Source organism: Acipenser ruthenus, chromosome 12 (assembly GCF_902713425.1).
Source record: "Acipenser ruthenus chromosome 12, fAciRut3.2 maternal haplotype, whole genome shotgun sequence".
NCBI lineage: Eukaryota > Metazoa > Chordata > Actinopteri > Acipenseriformes > Acipenseridae > Acipenser > Acipenser ruthenus.
Window position 1 is genome coordinate 12497607 of NC_081200.1, and position 18830 is coordinate 12516436.

Here is an 18830-nt window from a genome sequence, read left to right on the forward strand (position 1 = left end):
CGTTCATGAAGTGAATTGAAGTAATAACTTGTTCCTAAAAAAAAAGCTACTGAACTAATAGTCCATCTTTTGTGTTTGTTCCTTTCTGTTTGTTTATCTGTTTATGTGCACATGTGGTTTATATTGAGTGCGAATGTCAGAATTGTATTTTGAATGCACTTGCTGACTTCCTTCGCGCTGCGTATTAAAAGTTTATAAGATTGGCGCTACTAGCTGTCACGTTGAGTCCTTCCAAAAGACCCCACTACAGATTTAACATAATAAACAATTTGCAATTAATTGTCGCGCTGACTTGTCTGTTATTGACTGTCCAAGGAGGATGAGTATGTTTTAATTACCATCCCCAATATTTAGTGGATCCAGTCGCTAACAGTTGAGTTTGTACTTCGACTAAGCATTTAAAGCACTCGTGGGTGTTTGCTGGACCAAGACTTGAGACTTGACAGAGGGTAAATTAAGTCCTGGTAGACGGACATGTAAGGTCTAGTGTTTTGCCGATTGCGGCATTGTTGTGTAACTGGAATTCCTTGTGAGATGTGATTGAGTGACCCGGCTCTGGTTGAGTGTGTGTGTGTGGATGTAAAAAGAAGGGGTATGGCTCAGAGGGAAAAAGTGCAATTGTAGAGACTAGGGTCCCTTGGCTAAAACGACCTGTAGTGCGAGAAGCCGAGTTTTCCTCTGAGCGACATATTAAGTATAAATAATTTGGAAACTGTTAGAGAAGAATAAATGGGGAACAGTCTGTGCAGTTTACCCAGATGCATGGGCGTCACATAAACAAGACAGTGGTTTATTGCAGCAGGAACCGATTGAAATTATCCTGTAGAAAAAATAAAATAAAGTTGCAACATTAGTAAGACGCCGTGAGAAGCACAATGGGGAAAAGGAAATGACAGTTTATGCATTAACGGTGTTAGAAAAGCAGTCATTAGGAGCATGTCTGCCAAAGATTAAATGCAAAAATGCAACTAAAGATTATCTGACTAAGGTAGAGCAACAGGAAGGAAGTGTTGACCAAATGAGTCAGATCAAGTGTTTGTACAGGTATTAATTAGTGGACTGGGTCCACATTTGCAGAAGGCAATTGAGCTGGGGGTAAACTAAACCCAGGGAACGCATACGAAAGAGTAATGAATTGGGCAGTAGCAGTTGTAAACAGACAAAAGGAATATAAAAATGAAAATAAGTGCTGTACGATTTGATGGAGCATGTCAGAGCTGTGGTAAAGTGGGACATAAAAGGTCAGATTGCAAACAGGGGCAGAAGCCTAAATGTGACAATTGTGGTAATCTCGGGCATAGGTGATTGTTTCGTTATAGGACCAAGTAAAAGAACTGGACAAACCACACAGTCAGCTAAAGTGAAAGCACACAGTCAAGGAACAGATTTTTTTGTCTTTAGGCAACGAAAAAGTGAACAAGCCAGCTAAGGAAGCAGTGCGGTTTCCAGTTAACCACAAAACAGCAGCTGTGTCAGTGAATATATTTTGTTATACTTGCACAGATAGAAACGGAATGCATTGATTAAAAAAAAAAAAAAAAAAAAAAAAAAAAAAGGGAGAGACGAAAAAACAGGTTGAGTGCCGAGGGGTCTATTGAGGATCCGGGCAAGAAACAGCAGTCTATTATAGACACACAAAATAGACACAAGGAGGGAAAAGAGATGTCAATGGTTTGGTTAATACATAGTGCTGATGGTGACACAAACTAGTGTAGCAGTGAAGCTCCTACATGGGGTTAAGTGAGTACATTGGACACAGACCAAACGGTACCATCGCGTGGATACATCTCAGTTTGAATTTGCTGACACTGAATATCCTGAAACTAATGGTATATCTCTTTCCACAGACAGCGGGAGCAGCAACGGACAGTAACATGATTTGTGTTCCAGGTATTATGTCATTCCAGAGTCGGAGAGGATTCCACACCTCTGGGCGTGGAACGAGGCTGTACAGAGAGACTGTACAGAGAGCTTTGGGGGCCCCCTGGAAGAACTGCACGTGAATCCTTAGACAACGACAGGGTAATGGATGGAAACAAAGACCACTTCCCTTCGAGAGTGACATAGAGGGAACGTGGCAACCTGTGCGTTTGATAAGCCAGAATAATGCAATGAATCCAGCACAGTTTGAACAATGTCCTACTTGTCCTACTTGTCCTACTTGTGATATAACAGTGGGAGGGGTCCAGTATGAGTCAATATGCAACTGAACTGTAAGCAGTAACGCGTCATTGGAGGTGGACTGTCTCTGGACGTGTGCCAAACAGTGACAACAGGAGCAAACTAATGCAACAAGCAATTGGACATGTGTTAATGTGACAGGGCAAAGTATAGCACACAGAGTGTGAAATACATGGTATATGGGAGGTATGAAGCTACAGTTCCACTCCACTCAATGTCCCCCGTTAACGCCCTCTCCCCCAGACAGGTTGCTAGCTGTGGGGAGGGCAAAACCATTTGTGATGGGAGTAACCTGGTTGTAAACGTTGGTAAGAATAAACATTGAAGATATTAAACGACAATACACCAAAAGGTGTGGTGAGTTTAGACTATTAACTAAAATATTGAATAAAACCTTTAATCGTGAATTGGATACTTGCCAACGTAACACAGGTGGCCGTCAAAGGAGGGGTCTGATTGACGACATTGCTGGGTGGTTCGGGGCTGTGAGTTCAGGCCTCAATTCCATATATAATATACAGCAGGACAATGAAAACCATGGCCAGTTTCTGAAACAGGCGATGCCATTCAGAGATTGGCCATGGCTGAACAAATGACTGGTGAAAGACGGTTGACGCAATAATTGAAGATGCAAATTTGACAGCTTGGAGAGAACAGATGTTACGTGGAATAGCTAAGACCGGATACCCAGCATATCCAGAGTTTCAGGATAATATGGTGATATGTACTGAACGCTGTGACAGAGATATTTGTTTTATTTTAATAGTGCCACATGCCACCGGTCGGGTCCACCACAGTACCGGGATAAATGTCAGTAACCTAGGGGTAGTAATTGGAACATGGGTTATCGTCCCACAAATAGACATGGGTTGGTCAGTGTGCCCAAAATGCCACCCTGCACTTCAAGGCCACTGAGTGTATTGAATTTGGTGATGCTGTTCTGTGTGACCATGCTGGCAGCCTTAACCTGTCAATGTAAATGATGGAAGCAATGGTACACCCAAAGCTAGGATACGAAAGATGCACTCAGATGAGGAATGGAACATGGTGTGTAATCACCTCAAGCATGGGGTTGGGAAGTAGCGGCCAGGTATGCCTCATGTCGCCGGCTGTGTGTTTTCACCCACAGGGTGTTGTGACTGTGGGACACCTGAGCATGCACCCCACTCCACCTATTAATATCACAGGCATTATTGAAGATGCTGAAGAATGGATGAAGACAATTAATCATACAGGTATGCTGATGGCATTGGCACACATTAACAAGCAGCTTATGGACGTTCACTCAAGGGTTAGTAGAGTGCAGGCGTCGCTGGCGGGCAACGCTGGTCAACTGATATTAGTAGATGCCTGATTATGCGGGTGGGGTATCCTATGTGAATTAGCTGGAGAAAGTGCTGGAGTGGACTGGGCTGACTAGTGGAATGTGGTGGGACATGCGTCCTCGCTTATTTCATTATTGGTACTGCTTATCGCTATGTTATTGTCTGTTATTTGAAATATGTGTTTAAAGAAACAAGAGATCACTTACAGGGCTAGCCAATGTTGTTTGTAATATGCATCAAGAAACTGTGCACCAAAGCATTGGACACCATCTAACTATGCCACTGCTTACTACTGAGAACCTGTGCAATGAAGATGATAACCCTTTCAGTGATATGGCTGACGATGTTGTATAATTATTCTATCTAACAATAGTTGTAATAATATTTACAAAAGGAGGGAATGTGATAGAAGAATGATAGAATAATCGCACGAAGAGTTCTAATCTAATATGTTTGGGTGATCTCTATGATTTGTATAACCTGAATAATGATATTATATGAAGTTTGATGTTAACAAAGTATTAGATTTACAATGTTGAACTAACACACTGGAATGTGGTCAAGGGTCAGCAGCCTTGTTTTCAGAGAAGTGCATGAGTCAGCGACATGAGAATAGGACACTGTCTCAAATGATAATATTTTGAGACAGCGATAATTCCTCTTTTCTCCCCAGTCACTTAGCTAATATTCTTGTATTGGGGGAATCAACTTTGTGAGACCTGACAGACACTCTCTCCCTAGCAACTAGAAAAATCAACCAATCAGAAAACTCGGTAGACAACAGTATCAAGAATACCACAAGGTTGGTTTGAGCTGACTGAGCAGGATAGGAATTACCACAAGTCATGAACTCTGTGCAAAAACTGATTATATAAGGAACTGTTTGACTTAGTGTATTTTGAGCTTTCTTTGCGGTTGCTTGCAGAGTCTCTGTTACTTTGTTGAATGCTCCAGTCTGCAGACTAATAAAATGTGAGTTGCTCCGACTTGTCTCTGTCTCAATCGTTCTCTCGGTACGGGACCGGTGCCTGCTCGGTTGTATGCAGAAAATTCCACCACAGTCTGCAACTCTGAAGTTCAAATTATTTTCAATCATTGAATGTGTTTCTACTATACTGTACACATTTAATGATAGGAATAATATTAAGAAGAAAAAAGCCAGATGAGGCGGTTTATGAATACGGCCCTACACTTGTAATCTTTTCTACCACTGTCCAATGGTTGAAAAACAAACTGCTTTAGTATTTAACATAATCAATGTATTATCTTTCAAGAGACCTAACTTTCTTCAACCTATTCAACTAAAATCAAACATCTTCACCGAGGAATTTGTTAAACTTTTTTAATTTAGATCAGAATCATAAGTTTGGACTGTGATAAGCAAAATAGAAATACATGCAAACAGATTCTTTCGGGTTAGTTAATGGAGTCAGCTGCAAGAAGATTAGGTGCATGTGTTGCTATGCAACACATAGACAAATTCAATAATTTGTAAATGTGGGCAAGCAACACTGATAACACAGGCAAGGGACACAGGAATTAATCAAAAATGGATGTTTATAAATTTAACACTATAAAAAGTACTCAAGTTTAAATGTATAAAAACATTAAAATGGCCAAGCACATGAATATAAGAAAACAACAATAATCGCAATGACTATAACAATAGAAACAATAGCAGCAATAGTATTAACGAGCGTAACTATATCAATAGCAATAATAATGTTAAAACAATAAAACGTCCAGAATCCGTCTTCTCAGCGTCCCAATGCAGTATAGACTCAAACGAGCTACAGCAACTCTAGTAGACAGGGAGGGGCGTCAGCTGGTGACAAGTTCTAAGAAAGTAAACGATTTAAATCTTCGGATAAGCAATCTGAGTTTTCAAGGACAGAGTAATTCAGCAACCGCAACACAATAAAATAAGTAGAGATTGAACACTTAACTTAGCAAGGGGGGAGGTACATCCACCTCTTTGCCCTCTGAGTACTCAATTACCCTTGTGGTCAGTGCTCTCTTTCTGTTGCTTCCCGGCTAGTGTATCTGTTTGGGCGGCGACTGCGGCTATTATTCGACTCTCTCAGTTGCGGCTTGCGTCTCTCACTCTGTTGTGGCTCAAGGCAAACGTCTCTGTCTCTGTCTTCCCACCCCCTTCCTCAATATATGTTTTCCCATGCCTTATAAACCCTTTAGTCAATTAGGAACAATTAAAAGTTAAAAAGTGTGGAATGTGTTTCAGACAGTTAGGTGGGGATGCAGTCCAGGCAAGTGCCGTGATTCAAAGTCATTAGTGCAAATAAACAAAATCAAATACAAATGCAAGACATCACACAATCATAAACAGTGCACAGTGAAATTACAAACACATATCTTAAATAAAAATAACTAATACACACACGTGAACAACAACAGAGTAAAAAGAAATCAATAATAAAGTGCTAATGCACACCTGCAACACATGCTTACATTTATACTTCACCTGGTATGTCTGTATGTAAATCAACAAAGAGAATCTAAGATATTTGATAACAGCACCATCTGGAGTTTTATCATAACATTCTTGTGCATCCCTCAATACAGATGCCTCACTTTTAAAGGTGGATAAACCTTCCAGTTTTCAATGGGTAAAAATGAACTATTTTCAACATAAACACATTTTGAATTGGTATTGAGATTTTGGAGGGTTTGGAGAACCAATGCTCCCAATATGCAGCGTATATATTGAAAAGACAAATTATGAAATAACTTATCCGAATATTACTTTGATGCACTATTTCTTTCCTTTTGTAAATGGTGATTCCTATTTTTATAGTGACAGCTATTTTAGACAGTTTTTAAAGATTTGACCTGAGGCCTAGCACAACACCTGGTTTGGTTTGCAGACATGCTCAAGTTCATGAAAAGGTCACTGCCACCCAAACACAATGCGTTAAAGCATATTTGTTAAATCGCCTGGGCCGGCTTTGGTAATCGGATTTCCACGTTTGATCTGGATTATATTTTGCAATTGGGTTTTTCAAAACATCAAAATGTGATCGGGATTACTGTGAACCGGATTTTGTTTTGGTAATCCGATCGCACTTTTAAGCATGATTAAATGTTGCAATTGGGTTTTTCAGAATTTAAAGAGGAGATCAGGATTACTTTGATCCAAAATACCAGGATTATTGTGATCCTACTGCGGAGGCGGATTTAGTTTTTAAATGATCATAGAACATTTTGTTTGAATTGTCATAGCAAACACACGCTATATGTCCAAATAGAGTGTTAGAATATAATATTTACATATATGTATTTAAGTTTTGTATCTATGCAAGCAAAAAGGAAAACACATATTTAGTGGTATAGCTTTAATAAAAAAGCATACGCTACGCCTCCTTAAAGCTCGTCTGAGAGATGCTGGACTCCCGACCGACGAGGAAGAAGATGAAGATGTCTAAAAACACATCCTTTTTTCAAAAGTTTTATTTTTATTCAATTTAGATTTAGTTATTTAATATGTAGAAATTAAATAACTATATGTAACAAATAGTGCACTTACCCATCACACGCGATTTCTGACTCCGTCACCAGTTTTCTGATACTAGAGGTCCATTGCACGGGGCCCATAAAACCTGGCGGCGGCCCCGATGTCACACCAGCGTAGACTTGGGGTTTGATACAGCAAAGTTGCTCAAGCTAGGTCCGGTCTCCTGGAACCAGGTTTCAACCCACTGTTCCTGAAAAAGTGAGTTCATGTTCCCTCATCTTAAAGGTATGAGCCCAAGCCCTTAGTGATGTAAGGTTGTGTGTAGATACACATACCTGTAAGAAGCCGTAGAGATGTTCCTGAAGACTCTTTCAGTAGATAACCTGTGGTAAACGATTCATGTTTACCATTTTAAAACAAACTTTAGGAATCAACTTTAAGTAGTGTAGCGATCTCGGTTAGCGGCTGGCCAGGGAGAGTGTAGCGTGCACTGGGTAAGGCAGCAGCAGGGCTGGTAGGTAACGTAATCACACACGAAGACATAAGCCCAATATATGCTCCTTGCAAAGGAGCCGGCTCCTTTGTGCAGCGGTAATTTTTATGTTTAGGGGGTAGTTTGGAATGCTTCTTGTTCAATAATTATTTCAAAGCTGCTTTATAACTGGTATGTTTTTGCTATGCTACATATAAAGGCCTGACTATGCATATTACAAAAATATGCCACATTAAGATAATCTATATGGTTGAATTCTTATTTAACAATATAGTATACACGTAGGATGCTGTGTAAGACATTGGCAACGCCACTCATGAAGGACCTTTTGTGAAGGAAATAAAAATGACATTCTATATTTTAAATATAATTGAATGTATTTTATATTTTAGATATATTTCTTTTAACATGGTCACTGCCATAAGGTCTCACAGTGACACTGATAATCAGCTGCATCATAATTGGAATTTAATGCCTCCATGATCTCTTAATAATTTCTTTCTTAGCAGACGCCCTTATCCAGGGCAACTTACAAGATATCACATTATTTTTACATACAATTACCCATTTATACAGGTGGGTTTTTACTGGAGCAATCTAGGTAAAGTACCTTGCTCAAGGGTACAGCAGCAGTGTCCCCACCGGGGATTGAACCCATGACCCTCCGGTCAAGAGTCCAGAGCCCTAACCACTACTCCACACTGCTGCCCTCTCTTCAGAGCTAGGTTCACCTTACTGTGGTAAAAGTGTATGGTACAAAACAAGGAAGTATGTGCATAGCATTGTAACGCTATGGTAAACTTTGCCAATGCATAAGCTTGGGAGCTACTAAGCCAAACAAATCTTTTTTTTTTTTTTTTTGTGGGGTCTATATTATTCATCTGTTCAGATGTTGATCTTTAAATCTTAATCCTCATTGTATTTTCTCCCCAGCAAGTAATTTATTAACATTATCTCATAGAACAAAGTTACCAAGAAAATAGTTCTGCAAAAAGCAGGTTTAGGAAAGGATGGTGGTATTAAGAGACACTGTTAAGATCATTATAAACCAACCTCAGAATGTGGATCATCCTCCATCATAAAGCACAATTGCATCATGGTAAAGAAAGGACAATTTCAATGAAAAAATAGCTAGTAAGAGGCTGAGAATGAATCAGGCCAGGGAAAAGGGAGGGTGTCCCTTTAAATCTGCATGCTTTAAATACATTTTGGCAGGGATAAATATAGGGTGATAGTCATCGCTCCCAGTTACTGAGGCCCCGATGACATTGAGAACCAAAGACTTCTCCCCTTCTCTCCACTGCCACTCCCAGTGAACTAGCCAGTCAATACAGAGCAGCCGGTAAGTGTTCATTTCCATTAATTTTAACAATTGGCGTATGTTTTCAGTCTGGTACCTTGTTGTTTTGAGTTTTAGAATCTCATTTTGTTGGTGCAGCGCTAGTTTTTGTATTGAGAGGATGACAACAGATTCCCTCAGTCGTTGGCCAGTTGAACATGGTACAGATTTCAGAAATCTAGTCTAAACACTGTGCTACTTTTTGTACTGTATTGAAACTTGACTGTCTTACTTTGAAAGTTAATGAGTTGTTACTTGTCTTTCGTAATCGTTATTCACTGTTTAGTTTATGCTGTAAAAAGATTGTAGCACAAAACTGAAAAAATGCTTCTTGTAATATCTCAAAAGCATATTGATTTTACTAAAACAATTCAAATACCGCCTAAACTTAGGTATAAATATCTAGAAAGATAGATTTTCCAAGTTTGATATTATTATTATTATTATTATTATTATTATTATTATTATGAAGAAGAAGAAGAAGAAGAAGAAGAAATAAAACATGTAAATTCATCCAATTAGTCCACAATATTTATTTATAGGAAATATATTTTGGCTTTCTCCAGTATTGGCAACTTCCTTCTATTTCAATAACAAAAATGTGTGCTTTCTCTGAGAAATGTCAGAATATGGCCTCTGACACAGTTATCAGTCAAATCCAATGAAGGCATTTAGTAGCTGCCTACTTTTACCCCATGAGCTCAATATGCAATGCAGAAGCTGACATCAGCAGTCATTGGTTTAAAAATAACTCCTTGTTGTGTTAAAGGGGGCAGCACAAGCATTTGATCTTGTCTAGGAAAGGCAATTCTGCATGTCACACTAATTTAGAATGTCACAGGTGGCCCATGCTTTGGTTTAAAATTATGCTTCCGAATGGATAATCCCTTATGAAAGTTTCCCATCGTAAATTTTAATAAAGCATAATAAAAACATGTAAAGCATAAGGAAACATTGTAAAGAATAACAAGGTATGGTAAAGCATATTAATAAATATGGCAAACCAGGGTAAACTATGGTAAATAAATAGTATATAACCATGGAAAAAGCATGATAAAACTGCAAAAATACTGTGCAAAAATACCATGGTAAACTTTTATAAGAAATAATGGTTCTATAGGAATATTTTTGTGATTCTGCACATTCTTTCAGGATATAATATAACAAGTGACATATCAATATTCAGTGAAACTTACAAACATTCCCTAGGGTTGCATTTTTTATTATAGCATCCCTGAAATATTATAGCTAGATATACATTTGCTGGCTCTGTAATGATTTTTTCCCTAACACCTGGCCACATTTCAAAATGTGGCAGATCAATGCGGTTTTTGCAGGTTTATATCTGAAAATAATTTGCCTTGAGTGCCTGTCATTCCAATTTGAAATAAGCCAATAAACTCAATATAAAATTAGAGGTGGAGTCAGCAGTTTATTTAGATAAGTATCAGCAAATTCTGTGGCAGATGATAACGTTGTTATAGTTTTCTTAAGTTACCATTGTAACTCTGGAACTCAGAAATGCTGCTTTGATAATCATTTAAACCTACTGGTAATTGTTCTCCACTTATTCCTTATAGAATTTATTTATTTATTTTTTAAAGATTGAGCAATGGAAAATTACTGACAAACTTACTGTTTCACGGGGGAAGAAATTACTGATGCACACTCCAAGTTCACCCCAAGTGGCCTTTTTCTTTAATGGCCTCATTACAGTCATTCAGTCTTGTTCAGGTTGGCTAATGACTTAGGCCCAGATGTAAAACAAGATGGTGACTTTATGAAACATGCCAATTATCCACGAGTGCAGCAACAGTAATAAACGATGATTTAGAAGACATATAATGCGATAATAAGCTGATAAGGCATTCCTTTACTGAAATGTTTCTCAGTAGCTGCTTTCCATAATGTTAAAATGTTGTCCAGCTTGCAGAAGTTGAGGACAGACTGCTGTCACAATGAAGCTGGTTCGGACCCTTTTCCTTTGCCTGGTGTTGGTGGTGAAGCTGTCCTACTCTCAGGAGGAGGGTGAAGAGGTGGAGGCGGAGGCCCCCGAAGAGCATGCAGAAGGCCCAGGCGGTGAGGTAGTGGATGAGAGGAAGCCATGTGCCGGCTGGATGGGAGGCGTGCCAGGAACCCCGGGACACAATGGAGCCTCCGGGAGAGACGGCAGAGACGGACGAGATGGAACAAAGGGAGACACAGGAGAACCAGGTAAAAACAGAAACAATAATGTTCTGCTTTTAAAATGTCATTTTCTTGTCATTTCTCGTGGTGGCCTGTGTTATTACAGGTTTTGCTGTTATTATTTTAGTTTCCAATTTTCTCAAAACAGAACGTTTTTATGTGTGAGACTTTCAAAGCTATTTGTGGTACCAAATCGACCTTATTCAGTTTCAAGGTAACACTAACTATTAATCTTAAAATGCTTAAATGCCATTGACCTTTGAGGTACTCCCAAGGTCATGCATGTGTATTTACAGTAGTAATGAATAACTGTAAATGACAGTGTCCCCATAAAATGATTGAGCTGAATACAGGGTCCTTGAGTGGCTAACTTAAATGCACATCCTTGTAGTGTGCAGGGTGAGTCATACAGACATGGGAGCTTGTTTTGTTCCATTCTGTGTGAAGTTGCCAATCATTGCTGATTCAACAGGGAATGTCGCATTGGCTCTGGTGCTCCCGCAGGTTAGGGAGGCAAAATTGTCAGGGTCTGTTTATCCTCACCACGCTACAGCTGACCCCAGTGAGCTCAAAGTGGACACCTTCAGGGCAGGCCCTTGTCCTCCAGGAGTTGTTAGTTCGCTAATATACTCTGCAGAGCTCCTGGGTGTAAAGTGGCAATCCCCTGTTCTGTTGCACTATTATAATAAAGCTTCTAAACACAGGCCTTTATCAATCCTGCCAGAGGGATAAAAATGTGCTTCAACATTCAATTAACTCTTAATCTTTTAAGGAACAGACATTCTGTTATTAAACATACTCGATAGACTAGAAAAAAATATGAGTTCCTCCTGCCCAACACCACTCCAAATCAAGTGTCTGTATCAAAATCATTGCAGCCTAGAGATACCGAAATGCAAGATCCTGGGATGGCTGCATTGTTTAGAGAGAGTGTACTTGTTACTGGGAGCAATTGATATAAATATTTCTCCACTAGAAATGTTGATAATCACGCAAATAAAGCCCTTGAATGCCCTTTTTGTTGAACAGGTGCACCTGGAGAGAAGGGTGACACCGGAGAGCCTGGCCTTACTGGTCCAGAGGGACCCCGCGGCTTCCCTGGCACCCCAGGCCTGAAGGGCGACCAAGGGGAGAGCGCCCTCCTCTACCGCTCTGCCTTCAGTGTGGGGCTGACAGACCGCACCCCCATGCCCAACGTGCCCATCAAGTTCAGCAAGATCTTCTACAACGGCCAGAGGCACTACGATGACAGCACAGGCAAGTTCCGCTGCTCCATTCCTGGAGTGTACTACTTCACCTACCACCTCACTGTCTACCTGAAAGACGTCAAGGTCAGCCTGTACAAGAGTGACAAGACCATCATGTTCACTTTCGACCAGTTCCAGGAAAACAACGTCGACCAGGCTTCAGGCTCCATCGTCCTGCACCTGGAGACAGGGGAGGAGGTCTGGCTTCAGGTGTACGGAGAAGAGGCCTATGCAGGAATCTACGCCGATAACATCAACGATTCCACGTTTTCTGGATTCCTTCTCTACCCTGATATGAAAACAGTAAACGGAGATCGCTAAAGGGGTGTTCGTGCAGGAGGGACGGGTGAAGGCATCAGCAGTGTATACTTATTATAATCATATTATTCTTTTAAGGTTTGTGATACTTTACTTAAACTTCTATCAAACGCCCACTTTGGACAACAACGGAGGATCTCTAGATCTCTCTTCCCCGTTAAGAAATTTTTTCCCTTTAATTTCGATTTTGTTTTGTTTACTTACTGGTAAATAGTGTAATTTACTCTGTTGTTAATAAAGAGAACATCTCTTCAATGGTAGTTTCAGTATATCGCCAGTGAGAATACGCTGTACCCTACACCTTAAAGGAATTATACTGTACAAATACTATAAATTACTGGTTGACCCCAGTATATTATACCAAGTGGCCTTGTTGCATTGACTGAAGCCAGTTCACCAGACTTGCACGATGTGAGAGAGCAACAGAGGTTTTTTATTCAGAGTTAAAATGACCAGGTGGGTCTATGTGGCATAGAAATGTAATTGTGTCCTCTGTCCACTCAAAGTCTAATACAGCTCTGCTGCTTAACTTGATAGCCAGATGGCTGCACTCCATGTTACCAGTTGTTGGACTTCTCACATTTTATTTAAAGGTATTTTTATTCACAAAGGTCACCAAGGATGCATATGTATTCTGATGCTGCTTACAGCCAATAACAAACAGCAGGCCCAGAAGAAAGAGTTGAAATCAGTTTTGTGTGCTGTCTTAAAATATTCCTATTCAAATATTCAAATGTATATTGAAAATGTTAAGATTTTCCCAGAATGACATATTAAAACAGTCTTTTATTATTCAATAATATTGTTGTCATTTTATGTTTTGTGTCTTTGAAACCCTTCTTGTCTCTCTAGTCACCCTGTTAGATAAACAGGAATGCTCCTGCTACTAAATGTAGGTAAAATGGTAAGAAACCAGAACAAGGGTAAAGGCATTACCCGAAATGTTTGACCTCTTCACTTACAGTTTTACCTGTAGGCCTGGAAAGCAGAGCAGCAATATTAACATTTATTACCAATGGTGTCTTTATTATAATTTGTTTTACATTTTACAGGTAGCACCTTTAGGGCTGATCATTTTCATGTGTGATTAAGGGGTAAAAAAAAGCACCTTAAATGTCTTTGTCCTCGTCTATGTGTGTTATAGTGGACAACAGTGCTAAGAATCTTGGTGAGACTACTTTGTACGTTTTAAGGAGGATACAAAACATTACAAAGGACAGAATCGGAGACCAAATAACATGAATGACAGGCGGGTAAGATAATTATTCCCATTTGTAAACCCCGTCAATGTACTTTTAAATATGGAAAATGTCTTTCTGACGCAAAATGGGACATTACACCTTTAAGTGAGTTAATGACTAGAATATATAATGTAAACATATTCAGTGTTTTACCAATACAATGCCCTGAAGGCTACAGACTAGGAGCTCCAAACATCTGGGACCTGAAATACAAAAAGCTATTTGGCTGGTGATGATTTTCATCAAGAGGAATGATAAACGAGGTAATCCTCCAAATCCCTCATTTCAATCAGATTAAAACAAAACTGTATCAGTTATAATCTCACCTGTCTGGACCATCAGCAGACAGCAGACAGTTGAAATGAGTGCAGAATTAACAATGAAGGGCAAACATTGTCATTCTGTTATAGAAAATGGTTGATATTTTCTAAACCCATAATAACCTTAAAGAAGGACTACCCCAGGATAACTAAATAGTCTGGGTGTCTTATATTGCATAGATTTATATATTAGCAGATTAGATTGTCTGCAGTTTTTAGTGCAGTTATCTTTCCTTGACCTGCAATGTTAAAAGAGTTCAACGTCATTTAACAGGAAAGGAAAGCACATTTGCGGTATTGCATGTTTTTGTCTAAGTCATGCACAGTGTAAAATAGATTCCTGACTGACAAGCACATGTGGTCAGTGTAATACATGATGGGAAAGAACCATCCACAAAGCCTATTCTAGTCTACTGTTACACCGGAGACTGCAGCTTGCACGGTACAGACAGCTGCAAGGGGGCGTATTTCCCAAAATAATAACTGTAACTAGAAACTGCTCAATAATAAGTGTATCTAAAAACTACTCCTCCTACAAGGCTATAAAAAAGCGTGGTTAATTAAACCGATAAACCTAGAACATTTTGCAAGAGATATACAGAAACAGAAATTAATATGTATGTGTTAAGTTTCTTGTACAGTTACATTTTTACTGTTATAGTTTTAGTGACATAGGGCCATCCTTTGAAACAAGTGCAAAGGCAAATAAAACAGCAAAACTATGGCAAGCCAAATGATCATTTAGAGATATCTCAAATTGCATTTTAAGATATCTTGAAATATTTAGAGATATCTGTAAAAACATTTCCAGATATCTCAAATTGAATTCCAGATATCTTTAATTGTGCAGTTTTTAAGATATCTAAAATTAATTTAAAGATATCTGTAAATCAATTTGAGATATCTAAAAATGAAATAAAGATATCTCAAATTGATTTACAGATATCTTTAAATACTATGGAAACCATATGGATTGTGCTAGCATGGCAGGCCAAACTGTTATTTAGAGATATCTTAAAATGAGGGTCTTAAAGATATCTGTAAATCATTTAAAGATATCTCTAAATAACTTCCTGTTCATTTAAAGATATCTGTAAATCATTTGAAGATATCTTCAAATAACTTCCTGTTCATTTAGAGATATCTCTAAATCATTTAGAGATATCTCTAAATAACTTCCTGTTCATTTGAAGATATCTTTAAATAGACAGGAAGTCCATTGAAAACATAGAGCATTTTCACAGGAAGTCATTTCCAGATATCTCAAAACAGCTTCCTGATCATTTGAAGATATCTTCAAATGATTTAGAGATATCTCTAAATGAGCAGGAAGTTATTTGAAGATATCTTAAAATGTTTAGAGATATCTCTAAATGAGCAGGAAGTTATTTCGAGATATCTCTAAATGATTTAGAGATATTTCTAAATGAACAGGAAGTTATTTGAAGATATCTTCAAATGATTTAGAGATATCTTTAAATGATTTAGAGGTATCTTTAAATGAACAGGACATTATTTAGAGATATCTCTAAATGATTTACAGATATCTGAAAAGTATTTCAATATATCTCAAAAACATTTAGAGATATCTTAAAATGATTTAAAGATATTTAAAAATGCATTTTAGATATCTCATTTAAAGCTCAATTTAAAGATATCTGTAAATCATTTTGAGATATCTCTAAATATATTTTAGATATCTTAAAATGATTTAGAGATATCTTTAAATATTTGAAGATATCTTCAAATATTTAGAGATATCTTCAAATATTTAGAGATATCTATAAATGATAATTTAGCTTGCCATACAAAACAGTTCAATTGTTGCTATAAGTAGTGTACCATTTTACTGCTACTGTCACTTTGTGTGAGAGAGTTCTTAATCATTTCACAAATAATCGAGTTCCCAGTCAAACGGGCAGTGTTGTGTGATATACTGTTGTTGCGGATTCTGCCCAGTCCCCTGTCAGTGAAAAGAGATGAGATTAAAAGCTCTAAAATCACAGATGCAAACAAGTCTGGCTCTTTATCACTGTGGTTAAGACTCTCACTTTATGTGTGCTGGGTCACTGGTTCGCACTCAACCTCTTCCCTGTTACATTGGTGCCCTGACCTGGATCTCTGGATTGGCTGCAGCCCATCGCTGAGATTAAAGGGGGAGGATGGGTATGGCTAGCCACATTATCATTTAGAGATATTTCAAATGAATTTATAGATATTTGAAAATATCTCAAAATAATTTACAGATAGCTCTAAGTATTTAAAGATACTTTAAAATATTTAAATATATCTCTAAATCATTGTAAGATATCTAAAATACATTTAGAGATATCTGAAAAATATTTCCAGATACCTTTAAATGGAGCTTTACATAACACAATTTGAGATAACTCTAAATGATAATTTGGCTTGCCGTATAACTGGCAGTGTTGTGTGATACATTGTCATTACGGAATGTCCAGTCCCCCATTGGTGAGATGAGATATTAAAAGTTCTAAAGCCACAGATGCAAACGAGCCTTCTTGTTTTGCATTGTGTTTTAGACTTTCTCTTGGGCTATGCATGGTAGCCAGTGTTGTAACCAACAGTGGTGTAGTCCTAAATCTGAAAGTACTGGAACACAAATAAAATATAGATTTTCTTATACAAACATTATACAGATTCACGTTTTATTTGTTCATTGAGCTTGAGGTAACATTTAATAGGTAATGCATGCGTCTCACATGCGACTTTTATAGGCTACTCCCCCGGTCAGTTTTCCAGCCAAATTTGGCTTGTTTTGAAAGCATCTAGCATGTAAATACAGTGCACTCCGTTTATAAGAACCACTTCTGTCTGAGATGATTTGATTCTTATAAGTGGTTGATTCTTAAAAGCGGTCCGATATGATTACAATTAGCAAAAGCATGCCTCAATGCTTCAGCAGTTTAAATACAGTATAGAAATGTCAACGGTGCTCACTGATCACTGAGGACAATACATCAAAACAATCAAAACAAGTCCTCATGGGTAAGCAACTTGTTATATGATTACGATTATGTTTACTCAAGTCTGCAGAATCCTGTTTTACTACAGTATACTTGAGAAGCGATCATCTCGTGAGGATGCCTAGTTTAACTGCCATGTGGTGTTACGTATAATGGCCTTTGAATTAAAGTGACATTATAGTACAATATTTTACTTTTAGGACTACCACTGCATTTAAGCATCTGTGGCTTGCTTTTTTTCATTTGCAATGCAAGTCTCACAGTTTTTCACTAAGCTCTGCAATTGCCCCCCCACCCACCGCGCAGCACAGCGCCATAATCCCCCTCCCTCTACATGCATATCACACAATAAAAGTGCTGTACTCAGTAACTATTTAGTGAATGTGTATTCAATTTATTACAACACATTTTTCACTAACAGAGAGCAAAGAAAAATATTTGCACAATGCAGTGGCAAAGTCACTGTTTGATTACAAACTTGTCCAGCGTTCCCTGGATTATTGCACGATCCACAACCTTGTTAACCTCCATTTCAAGGCAATGGAGGAGGTTCAAATCATTGAAATCAGTGAAGCCCCTGTGCAGTAGTAGGTTTTTCGTCCACAGAAAGTGTCTTTCTTTTTCCTGGCATGTCGACTCACACGTAAACTGCACGATTTCCTTTTTTTCCACTGGGAGTCGCTACTGTAAACACACTGCGTACATGCTTATCACGCAAGATGTGATCAAATTCCAATTCAAAAGTAGCTTTATTGGCTGTACACGTCATTGCACTTGATACAGTATCGTATTACATGCATTCAGTTTGCCCCGAAATGAATCTTATAAGCGGATTGCTTGATTCTTACAAGTGGAGTATTTTAGCATGGTTAGTATAGGAATGAGTTTGTTCCAGTGGTTATGATCACTATATGCGGTTGATTCTTATATCAGTAATTCTTATAAACGGAGTGCACTGTACTGTTTTTGGTGGTTTGGTTATTTATATCATGCATGTTTTTTATATTCCTTTCGATTATGACGTTATCACCAGCTCAGAACTTCATTCTCCACAATGCCCTGTATAGTAGGCCTATGTCATGTCCTCCTCTCGTCTTTTTTCTGGAGTTCTGCATCCAATAAAATTAAGAATCACACAAACGCTGTTATTTTTTATTTGTCACCAATTTAAGAACTGTATCAGTACAATTACAACTGTTTTAAAATGTATTTTTAAAGACTGTATCCACTGACAGTTCTGGACAATTTCATTTTACACTACATTCTGAATACATTTTCTGGACCTACCACATTTGATCTCATCAGATAAAAATAAAAACATCGGTTCTGGTAGTGTAAATTGTGAGAAAAAAACAAGCAAAGCAGGTGAATAAATAGTTTATAACATGAATGTTATTTTAAATAAATGTGTGGCACTTCTTTATGCTTTTGTAATATATAGTAAATCTTAAGTGCTTTTTTGGCCGGTTTAAAAAACACTATTTGGCTACTTTTTGGTGGGCGTTCAAATAAAATATCTGCCGCTGCCCTTGATTATCCTCCCCAGCTAGTCAGAGACACGAGAAAATCATAGACACACGTTCCAGCCCACCAGCACCTCATTCCTCTCCCACCAAATCACAGTTTAACATACACTTTTTTCCCCTGCAAATTTATAATGTTTCCCCCAGGGCACGAAATCCCATACTAAGCCAGTTGCAAGGGCAGTCATTCATTCCAATAC

At 38.3% G+C, this 18830-nt stretch overlaps 1 protein-coding gene and 1 long non-coding RNA gene across 2 annotated transcripts; one reads left to right on the plus strand and one right to left on the minus strand.

The window, feature by feature from the left end:
* Positions 1-5104: 5104 nt before the first annotated feature.
* LOC131740060 (uncharacterized) lies at positions 5105-7483 on the minus strand. The gene is made up of 3 exons (XR_009330689.1): positions 7311-7483; positions 7048-7225; positions 5105-5344 (listed from the first exon to the last, which is right to left on the minus strand). It is a non-coding gene; the product is annotated as an uncharacterized LOC131740060 (long non-coding RNA).
* Positions 7484-8683: 1200 nt separating this feature from the next.
* Positions 8684-13359, plus strand: LOC117416946 (adiponectin-like). Its single transcript, XM_034028455.3, has 3 exons — positions 8684-8810; positions 10734-11021; positions 12024-13359. The coding sequence occupies exons 2-3, from the start codon at positions 10766-10768 to the stop codon at positions 12560-12562; spliced, it is 795 nt and encodes a 264-aa protein (XP_033884346.1). The 5' UTR covers positions 8684-8810; positions 10734-10765; the 3' UTR covers positions 12563-13359.
* Positions 13360-18830: the final 5471 nt, after the last annotated feature.

Bases quoted from the DNA above. Each gene is read 5' to 3' on its own strand.
- LOC117416946 (XM_034028455.3), top strand. From the start codon at position 10,766: ATGAAGCTGGTTCGGACCCTTTTCCTTTGCCTGGTGTTGGTGGTGAAG. The intron at 11,022-12,023 runs GTAAAAACAGAA...TTTGTTGAACAG, and splicing joins GGGAGACACAGGAGAACCAG to GTGCACCTGGAGAGAAGGGT.